The sequence below is a fragment of the Sardina pilchardus genome, chromosome 6 (genome assembly GCF_963854185.1).
Source record: "Sardina pilchardus chromosome 6, fSarPil1.1, whole genome shotgun sequence".
Taxonomy (NCBI): Eukaryota; Metazoa; Chordata; class Actinopteri; order Clupeiformes; family Clupeidae; genus Sardina; species Sardina pilchardus.
The window spans coordinates 8750705-8762214 of record NC_084999.1 but is presented as its reverse complement, the minus strand read 5'-3'; the positions used below and the strand labels follow the sequence as shown (position 1 = coordinate 8762214).

The following is an 11510-nucleotide window of genomic DNA, read 5'->3' as shown; positions in this document are numbered from 1 at the left end:
TAAACTGCCATAAAACTGAATAATCTGAGAAATATTGTTTAGATGTAGGGCGCCATCTAGTGGTGGGGCTTCATTAGTTATGAAGCGTGGCTTCTGCTCCATATGGAAGTAGTGCAGTAGGCCTAAGAAGCCACTTGTAAGGCCAAGATATTTCAGAGTATCACAATATGCTAAGTTCGGTGTAGAGATGCAACCTCTGGCTGTTTTGACGAGGAGAACAAGGAGGTGGCCGTGGTCTCTGCAGAGCATGCTCCTCACACTGATTGCATCCCCGGTACCCCTGAAGCATCCTCAGGGTCTGTGCTGTGCAGGTAAGGCCTGGACGGACATATTCAACCTGTCACTAGCCCAAGCAGCTGTTCTCATGTGCTTTAAAAGCACCTCCATTCTGCCGGTACCAAGACGACACTCCATTGCAACGAGCACTCACCCCATCACCTTGATCCTGCCTCGAGAGGCTGGTCCTAGCTCTCACCTCAAGACCTGCTTACCATTTTCACTGGACCTCTTCCAATTCGCCTACTGACAGAACAGCAGTACGGAGGATGGCATCTCAACGGCACCTCACTCTGGCCTGTCCCACCTTGACAATAGCAACACCTATGTGAGAACACCATCACCAAATGATCACCAATATCCGTGAACTGAGCATACCTCCCTCTGTCATTGGATTCTGGACTTCCTAGCCAACAGACCTCAGTTTCTTAGGTTAGATAACCACACCTCCTCAACCTTCATCCTGAACATTAGCGTACCACAGGGCTGTGTGCTGAGCCCTCTCCTTCACTCCCTCTTCACCTACACCTGCACACCCATACATAATGTAGGCCTATACATGGCTCTAACACCATTGTCAAGTTTGCAAACAACACAATGGTGATTGGTCTCATCAGCAACAATGATGAGACCGCCTACAGGGAGGAAGCTTCTTCCCTGCGACTCTCACCCTACTGAACACTAACCTGAACATTAACTCTGCACCTCGGTGACACCCATATCTGACGTGTGTGTGCGTGTGTCTGTGTCTGTGTCTGTGTGTGTGCGTGTGTGTATATGATCTTGTTGAGTGATTGAAGCAAAAATAACACTGCAACATTGAAAAACATAACTGTATTAAAATATTGTTAGCAGTATACACAATATATTGTCAGTTAATTGTTAAAAACGGTACAATCGACAAGGCAAGTAGTGGCAGTCACAGAAAAACTAATACAGCAAAATGTTTAACCACTGTAACTGGCTTGAAGAATCAGTACATTTGCAAGTGTATACAATTAATTATGATCATCAGTACATGTAACCTAAATACTTTCATTTAATGGGATAATCATGGAAAGAGAAAAAGTGAACAAATTACTTTATGCTCAACTGTACGCTCTTATATACGGATAACAGAATGACTGGCCAATACCAGACCTACTGGACAGGAGGAGCTTTGAATCTATGCAAGCAGTTTTTCTATATGCAAAAAGCTAAACAATTTATAAAATCTAAGTATGCTCCACAGCATTGCACATCTAGATTTGGTCCTTGGAAATTCTGTCCACCTTTGTATGTTTCTCTCCCTAATACTTATAGGATAATTCTTACCTATATCTTGAATTTCCCCTTGGGGGTCAATAAAGTGTCTATCTATCTATCTATCTATCTATCTATCTATCTATCTATCTATCTATCCATCTATCTATTTCCATTTGTTATTAGCCATGTGGAGTTCTGTAGGTTTGCTGTTGTCTTGAAAGAAGTCACATCACGCTCTTCCATTGACTTGCATTTTATGTAATATGCCGCTGCTTGGTACAAGGTGATATTTCGAGAGCCGAGCTGACACTAGTTGGTTTGCATGCTAACTTTAGTGGATATCTGGGCAACACAGGCCACAGGTGTTTGTCGATATTATTTCAAAACAGTTGTTTCTTCACATTGCGTTGATATTTGTGAGTCATTTTTATGCTTTTAAACGTTTACAACTCCACATTAGCCCCTTCAAGGGCACCAATATCTGGTGAGATTACTCTGTCTACAGCCAAATGTCTGAGGTGCAGTCTCCACCAGGGTAACGGAGCTCGTGGGCCAAGGATGGACCCTCTGGCTCCGCTCCAAAGTCCACCAGGAAGTCCTCGTTCAGCTTAAGGCCACCGTTCACTGTGTCCACATCAATCTGCATCATAACTGAACCTTCCCTGTAGCAAAAGCATAGAGGTCAGAAGACTGCAAGCATGCACTCAGAATAACATTTTTTTTTCTGTCGTCTTTTGTTGTTCATTTTAACATGTATCAGAAATAGTTTTGTGTGCATTTGTTGCTAACTTCACTTCAAGGAATTGTCCTTATTTTCTTACACTATACTTCTCTCCCTTCTTGTTTGATGCCCCTACAGTATCACAACTTCAAAAAAAGGTATTTAATGGACCCACTGGATGAAAAATGTAATGTTATGAAAAGTGGTCTTACTTGATCATATCAGGGTAGAACTGCTTGTCCCAGGCACTATACAGAGAAGTCGTGACATACAGCCTTCTCCCGTCCAGACTCAACTGAAGCATCTGTGGACTTCCTTGTATCTTCTTCCCCTTGATAGGAAATATCACAGTGTGAATGGTAAACAAACACTCTGTGCATATGGTTATATACAACGCTATACGTTTACACAGTTAAACATACACCAACTCTTTGTTGTTGTGCTTCGGTACCTTGATAACACGTCGGGGAGGCTGGGAATCAAGCTCTTTGTCTTCCAGGACTTTCACAGGGCCACCTTTTATAATACTGCCACCTAGAAAGATCTTTCAAAACACAAAGCAAACATAGTTAGGCTCTTTTCAAAATCAAATGGTTTATTACGCATTGAAGTTTATGTGGTTATACTTGATTTCAGACCTGGCCGGCGAGTCGTGGGTGTCTCCGGTCAGTGATGTCATATTGCCGAATGTCACCATGCAGCCAGTTACTGAAGTAGAGATAGCGGTCATCCAAGGAGATCAGGATGTCTGTGATGAGACCTGAGGCCCAGAAGATAAACACACATTATGAGGGCACATATTAAACTGACCATTTCATTTTTAGTTCCATCTCAACCAAAGCCAATATACAGTAATAGAACATAATGGAATGCCTTTAAAGGAAAAATCCAGTGAGTTTTCACATAAATCTCAGATTCTCGAGGTCACTGGGTACTTTTGGTACGAATCATTTAGTTGATGATTATCAGTTTTGGAATCACAAGGCTTACTTGGCATCTCTGGCAGAGCCCAACCCTCTACTTTTTTGTTTGGGACCTTGATGACCCTTTCTGTTGCCCAGTCCCCTTTCTTCACAGGAGGAAAAAACAAAAGGATACTTGATGTTAGGGAAATTTACCAAATGTATTTGAGCAAAGAAATTCACACTGTGGAAATGGCTTATCTGAAGGACAAAATTGTGCTGAATGTTTTTCATTTTTTTCTCCTGGAGCTCACATCTCCTATGATACGTAACAGCAACACAAATGCATGACTGAGCACATCAGCGGTGCGACGGAGTTTGCATGAACTCTACAGGGCCAGTTATTAATGGCCAAGGGAACTGTGTACACCCGTAATAAAGCCGGTGCTCACCGGAGTCTTGTAGAAGCGGAACACGGTGCCGTAGAGGGCGCAGCCCACGTAGCCCTCGGTTGCGGCAGGGTCGTGCAGGAAACGGATCTCTAGGGGGATGGCGCCCTCTTCCCCCAGGTCGAGTGTCTGCACACGCTTGTGAGTGGTCCAGTCCCACACATGGACGCGACGTCCATACAGACCTACACAGAGACACGGTGTGATTTATGATGCTCGGATTCTTCCAATTTCACAGCACAGCCAGCCAGTATTATGCACGGTAGATCAAAAGATTGCCTGACCAAAGGTCTCTCTCCTTTCTCTCTCTTTCTCTCTCACACACACACTCACACACACACACGCATGGAAATAATACATACCAGCTTTAACATCTTCAATGTCGAAGCCATTGCCCAAGGCTTTGGGGGCCCCCCACTCTGTGCTCATCAGGACGTTATGTCGCGGTTGATACCAGAAGTCGTAGCCCATGGGCGCTGCGTCGCCAGGCAATTCCCAGTTGCCAATCACATCAAAGGTTTCTCCGTCAAGCAGGATAAAACCACCTGAGTGAGCAAACAGTAGATTAACTCAACATAATATATCAGATTAACTGGATTCAATCCAAAAGCAGAGATGCAAGAATGTAGCCTCAATTCAATGGAATAATCTACATCAGGGTGTGAAATCAACTTAATGAGCTGCTGAGGCCTAATTTCTGTTCTGAAAATCTTCTGCGGCCCACCTAAATATTTATTAAAACTCTGAGACGAGACTAAGATAAGCTATTTCCTGATTATTTATTTAAAGTCACTTTAACAATTACACATGCATTGTGATGCAGTAAACTAAGCCTAACCGCCACTCCATGCATCACTTCAGTTTAGCGTTAGCCATATTCTGTCAATGACGACCCTATCAAATATATTCTGGATCAACATCAAATGAAGGTCAGTTTGAAAAATCGGTTTATATTTAATTTAATTTCAACATATATACTTCTGAATTTGAGCTATCTAATCATGAACTTTTATAGTATTTTAACCTTACTCACAAAATGTAAAAGAAAAGAAAATAATTACAGGTTTTTTTTCAGTTGGTTTAGTACTTTTCTCAGATCAGAACTCTCAAAACTCTTTGTGAAACCCCATAATCATCTTATCACTTGGTTCCTCCCAATTTTGAACAAATTGCAATGCTTTTGTACATCCATGCAACTGATCTTGCGCAAATGTCGGCTGTTTTAATTTTCAATAATGTCATGTTGGTCAAAATGCACTATACCTGCAAAACAAATTGCCTTATTTCATTGCTTGTGTCATTACATGCAAATGTGTTGAACTAGCTGCCATAGTCAGTCTAGCATAGTGTCACAGTGTTTGTCAGTAAAAACTTTGAAACACATTATCTGTCTTGCAATCAACAGCCTGACTATCACCAGACCAAGACTAATCTTTTGAGATGGAGCATCAGTCTGGTGACCTTGTCTTAGGAAGATAAGCCAGTTTGTGATTGGTTTCCCGCAAATTTGTAACGGAAGCAGGAGAGATAAATGTGCAGGTTTCCAGCCTGAGCTGTACAGTAGGGCGAAATCCAATCGCCGGCAGATTGGGCTGGATTTACCCAGTCTAGCGATCAACCCTCTCTACACACAATAATGTGTAACTTTGTAGTTTTGAAATAGAAAATAGTGCTGCCTTGCGCATTGTTCATCAGAGAGTAAACTGTCATAATGATAAGACTAAACAGTTTGACTTTCACGGCATAAACAATGGCAAATGACATCATGACTTTTTTTAAAATTCATTTTGATTGCACTGACTGTTTTGTTTGCATAAATATTGAATCATACTGAACAAAATATATATACTAAACATTTTGAGCAAGATACACATTTTTGCAGGATATCCAATTTTGATAAATGTAGTAGCTGTTGTGTAAATGATTATTATGATTCGAGAAATGCACCAAAGTGACACAGACACATGACAAAAACAGTCATGTGGGATACATCTCGCGTCCCACCAGCAATACCTTGACAGCCCACCAGTGGGCCATGGCCCACACTTTGGGAGACGCTAGTCTAAGCCCCCTCTCTGCGCCTTTCCTTTTTTTAAAGCAATTCTATTGGCGCTGGTTTATCTCCTACTCTGTGAGACAGTGAAGAATGACAGGAAGAGAGTGGGACTGCAGCTTGCGCCAGTTACCCTCTCTCTGCTGTTTCTTCTGACCTAGCGCAATGTTAGAGTTAGAGTCAGCTGCCACTCACCTTTGCCGTTCCCTGCGGGATCTCCCATAGAGCTGATCATAATTTGCCCACTGCCCAGACAATGTGTGGTGTGTGGATTGGCCAGGCCCGTCTTCCAGTGCAGCTCGTTTGGCTCCACTATCTACATGCCACAAGAATGTTTGTGAGTGATAAGTGCTGAGTTGTAATGCTCATGAAGTCTTGATTCAACAGTATGACAATCTGCTTGATATGTGTTTTTCTGCACATCTGTCATTCATTTTCCTTGTCAAAGACTGTTCTTGTGAACCTGAGTAGTACCTTGTGAAGGCGTGGCGCTAGCGGGTCCGTCCCCACATCCACCACGTAGACGCGGGAGGAGATGAGAGAGGGCATTATGAGGCGGTTGCGTTTCTTGGATGCGTCGCCGAAACAGCTGCTGCAGGCGTTCCAGCCCGTATGGTGAAGCTCATCCCTCAGGTTAGGCATGGGCAACCTGTGAACCACCTATGTCATGCCAGCGAGGACCCCAAACACACACACACACACACACACACACACACACATGCACGCACACATGCATGCAAACACGCACACACACACACACACAGAGCAGAAAAAGGTCATGAATGTGATCTGAGGACACTGCCTCCCATTGTGTGTTGATGATGGAATGAATCCAAGTGATATTATCTCACTGCTGAAAAGTTGACCTTGGCTCACCCTTAGCCCTTATGTAATGGTCATCCAGAGTGTTGGTCAAAGAGTAATCCACACAGTATATTTTGTCACACAGTCTCACCTTACAAAAATGTGGTGATTTTGGGTCCACGTCTACAGTTGCAAGATAGTCAGGCTTCAGTATGTCCGTATTGCGGTATATACATGGCAGATAAACTATTTTTTCCCGTGGTCCTAAAAAAAAAAAAGCACTTTATTAATAGAACACCACATAAGGAACCTATAATCAACACCTGTTAAACTTGTTCAGATTTCCGTTACTGCTTACATCTGTTCATGCATGCTCATGGAACAAGCCTTAAGCTCTCTGCACTTTATTGTATGTCTCTGCACTTTACTGTTGTCATGTCCTGTCTGCCCTGGTGTTGTCATGTTCTGTCTTGTCTGGATGTATGTCTACCCATGGGATAGCTGGGAACGCAATTTCAATTCCTTTGTATGTATAACACATGTGAAGTATTGACAATAAAACTGACTTGACTTGACTTGACTTGACTTGACTTGACTTGACTCATACATGCATGAACAGTGATTACACTGATTACAGTGATTACACTAATAAATCAGAATCAGCTTTATTGGCCAGGTTTACGAAACAAACAAGGAATTTGCACTCAAGTACAACACTCAACAATAACTTTAAAAAGAGTAAAAGAAAGTGGTCAAATGTGTCCCATGCATGCCACCACAGTGAGTGGTCTGAGTTATCCAATCACAATGCATCCTGGTGGTCCTGTACACTTGTGCTTGTGATAACAATTACGCAAGTGTAAACAGGGTTTGTGACCAGCACAGTTGTTATTGAGCACATGGTGTCTTTGTTCACTTACCCATCATGGCATCCAGTGGGCTCTTGTAGCCAGGTCCACATCCTGAGCAGCTGGAAGCTGTCAAATTGATTGGAGGGATGTTCAATAACAAAGATAACAAGACAACACAACAACATTCTCAAATAGTCGCAATGTGTTATGTGTGGGATTATGGGCCATTTTGAGATAACATGTTCAGGCATTGTATCATTGTGTATATTAGTATCAAAGAACGAAATATGGGATATTAAAGATTAAATAAATAACACAACTGAGAGGCATATTTCTTTACTAGGCCTATTCTCATTACTGCCTCGTCAAGATGTTACTTTTGATCATCATAAACAATGTACAAGGAATCTACTGTTCTGCATTACAGTATAAGTATAGGCTCTCTCTCGCCAAGGTTAACATTGACTGAGATACATGGTCACTAAACACAAAACAAGTTGAAATTCCCGGGCATGCTTTGCGAGCAACGAAAATCTTAATCTTTATCCCAGATGTCTAGCTCAACAGTAAGTACCTATTGAGTGTGTGAGGTTAAAGTCTCAGTGGGTTATCTCCTTCCAAGGTTAACACAGAAGAATAACATTCACTGAGAGCAAGTATATTTGTTCTTTTCAACCAAATGGCCAAGGGTCAACCTCAAAAAGTAAAAGGAAACTGCCGTGTGCTTGCTTTATTTATTTCCAATGTTAATGATTTAGTATCAAGTAAGTTTAAGCACCCAGTTCGAAGCACTAAGGTGTTGAGCGCGCTTCTTTATTTCTTCAAGGGTCAACTTGAAAATTAGCTAAGGCAGTATAGAAATGTGGTATTTCCTGCTTACTCTTATGGCTCATTTCAACATAGTATAAAAAATAGAAATGATGAATATGTCCTATAATATAATGGGTTATGGGACTAAAAAAGCATTTTATATTGTGAGAACTCCACAATTTAATTCCAGCAATTCTTTACAGGGAAAATCCTGTTTTGGATAATAAGATATCCTTGGGCTCAGGAACGATCTACTCCAAAATGCAGAGGGGGGTAAAAAAAAAGACTTCGCATGAAATGTAGGTCATGTTAGCGGTCTATTGTCTGTGCAACTCCTACCAGTGCAATTATCACTTTAGCTATGATGAGTTCTGCGTTGATTTGCTTGAAGTTGGACATTCAAATATAAGACTAGCCTACAAATAACTTGCGTTGCGAGCTAAAACTCATTGCATAAAAAAACAGCCTGCACAGCTGCTAGATTCCTCAGTGTTTTTGGCAAGCTGCGCTGCCAAGACTTGTTCCACTGAGATAACAAATTCTCACGGGGTAACTCCTCAATTATTTCTGAAGTCCTGTTATTAGCCTAGACCGTTGTCAAAAGTTAGAGCTGAAACGATTAAATTTCAGGTACCTGAAGGTGAGACTTTAGCCCACAGCAGGCAACATCCACCACATCAAGTCTGCAGTTACAACTCAGTTACGACTCCTGCAAAGCTGCAGAATGTCGGCTGCTATCGTGCATTAGACTACAGCAGACAGCCTACGCCAGATAGCCTAGTCGACATTATGCTTGCTCCCTGGTCAAAACAGCCACATCAATCGAAAAAAAAGTTTTACTCTTGCTTACTTGCCATGCAAAAAGCAGGTGCAAGCTACATAAATAGTTTCGTTAATGCAACACACACACACACACACACACACACACACACACACACACACACACACACACACACACACACACACACACACACACACACACACACAAAACCCCAACTTACCCATTTTATTGGTTACTCCTTAGTCCCTATTGCTGCAGTCCAGTTACACGAATAAGAGAGAACAGTGATGTTGGATTTATACGGTCAGTTGAGAGAGGCGGGGCTAAAGAGTTATTGCTTGATCGTAGGCCTACAATTTAGTCTACAAGAATAAAATTTTGCAAATGTTGTGGCCTAGGTGAACGGTAGCCTGTGGTGTGTGATTGACACAAACCTGTTGTCACAGCTAAATTAGGCTACATTGTTACTCCCATTAATTATCAGTGTAGCATGTCCAGCCTGTTAAATCTGAACTTGAGATGAACTTCTAAATTTGAGATGAACAAATTTGAGGTGAAATAGAAAAATATAAAAACACATGTAGGCCTAACACAAACATCTTACATAAGCCTATCTGAGTAGCTTTCAAGGTTCTCTGGGGTAGGTAGACTACGCCACGTTTCGTGGAATTCCGTCCATGGGGGGCCATAAATTGTGTACATTTAGTGACTGTACACCCATCGGCCTGTAGATGGTGGTGTTGAAGGAAGGGTTGCCGGGGAGCTGTTGAGAAATTGAAGCTGTGTTTGTCAAGGATGGGTCACAAAGCCGCTTTTTCCAACCACGTTACGTCATTGAATCTCGCCAAGCACTGAGGTTGATCGGGGACAAATGGTATAGACCTCATTGTTTTTTGGCAATAGCAGTGCAGGTAGCGAAATCAGTTTTCCCCCCAGCTCATTAGCCTACTGAATCAATCTGACAAACACAGAGGTCACATGACTTCTTAAACCAGCAATAACCATAGACCTAAAAGGCAATAACACACATTTTCTCACAATTTCTGCCTCAATATGCTTTCTTTTATCCTGCATGACAGAACAAGGACACAAAACTCAACAACTTCAATAATAGGCTTCTCAAGGCGCTCTGATGAGTCAGAAAATGTTATACTATTTATTTGTGAAAGTCTTAAATCAGACTTGTGCAGCCAGCAGTCTTCAAAATAGAATGGAATAGTTTTATTGGATTACAGTGTAACATGCAATTTATGTAGAGATATAAAGGTAAAGTATTAGGCTACACGGAGAAATATAAGAGCCAAAGTAGCAGTAACGTCAGCGTACCTGTTGCCAATACCTTCTAAGATTTTAATGTCAACATTTAGAAGTGAGATATGCCTATTACAGTGGAACTACACCAGAGTAGGCCTATGCCTAAGTTGGGAATGATCTTGTTGAGCTTCACAGTTTTTGCAAAACACTGCACACATTGATTTACAAGATGCTCACTAAAAACATTTCTCTTTTTTAGACACAGACATTTCAGCTGATGTCTCCTCTTTGCAATTTCAAGGTACTACCTTCCAAAAATACCACGCCCATGAACCAATTCCTCAAACATAACCATCAGGTGTAAACTGTAAACTTAACAATCGTATGGGCAACAGGTGAGCCCATGTCAACCACAGAAATGTAATGAAGTGAGGAATGTATGAGGAATGCAGAGGGACGTTTGGAGTGATCAACAAAAAGAGAGTCACTTCTAAAGTCGCGAAGCCTTTGGAAAGTCAGAAGTCGGTCAGAAGTCTCGGGCATGCATACAGTGCCAATGCTGACCATTTTGGTGCCCTTAAGCGGAAATGCTTTGTAGCGGACCTCTCAGACAAGCAGCATCAGCAGATGGCAGTCAGGAGGCAGTTTGCACATGGCCTGCTGGCTGAGATTGATCAGATCGAGCCAGCTCCCTGGTAGATACAAAGTATGGTGCTACCAGTTTATGAGTGTGGTCTCTGAACCTGTCCTTAAGCAGTGAGCAAGCTGGAAGGGTTGGCTAACTCATGCGCCAGGAAGTGGCTGGGGCTGCCAAGATGTCTGTCTGAAACAGGCCATTTTGAGAGAAACATGCTGCAGTGACCACTGCAATCCATCAGCTTGGGTTATGAGTAGGGGAAAGTGTGGCTCGTTTTATAATCAAGTTCAAGTTTATTATAGCCATTTCAACAATATACTGTAATAATACAGTTTATACTAATGTGCTTCGGTATGCTCACATGTTTCACACAACAATGACAACACAACATCACAAGACAGAAGCCAAAAAGGCACATAAATAACAACACTTAATACACATAGAAAAGTTCATGGTTTTCAGTGAATGCAGCAGTAAGGTTCAGTTGTGCAAAGTAATTAGGAGTCCGCGGACCACCTGCTGAAAGTGGCAGACACCCAAGTCCGAACGGGCAGAAAATGGAAGGCTCAGGAAGAGGTCCAAGGGCCAATCAGCAGGCTTACAACATCACAAGGTGGTTGGCAGGGTCCAGGAGGCCTGCGGTGAGGTAAGGCCCCCCCCCCTCTCCTGGTTGAAGGCCAGCAAAGAAGAGAGAGAAGCCATGTTGGTGGCTGAAGTCATAAGGGCC

At 42.3% G+C, this 11510-nt stretch overlaps 1 protein-coding gene across 1 annotated transcript; it reads right to left on the bottom strand.

Moving 5' to 3' along the window:
* Positions 1-1095: 1095 nt before the first annotated feature.
* selenbp1 (selenium binding protein 1) lies at positions 1096-9211 on the bottom strand. The gene is made up of 12 exons (XM_062538321.1): positions 9113-9211; positions 7371-7427; positions 6602-6714; positions 6121-6306; positions 5842-5962; positions 3956-4138; positions 3597-3778; positions 3233-3311; positions 2881-3002; positions 2694-2786; positions 2455-2573; positions 1096-2183 (listed from the first exon to the last, which is right to left on the bottom strand). The coding sequence occupies exons 1-12, from the start codon at positions 9114-9116 to the stop codon at positions 2021-2023; spliced, it is 1422 nt and encodes a 473-aa protein (XP_062394305.1). The 5' UTR covers positions 9117-9211; the 3' UTR covers positions 1096-2020.
* Positions 9212-11510: the final 2299 nt, after the last annotated feature.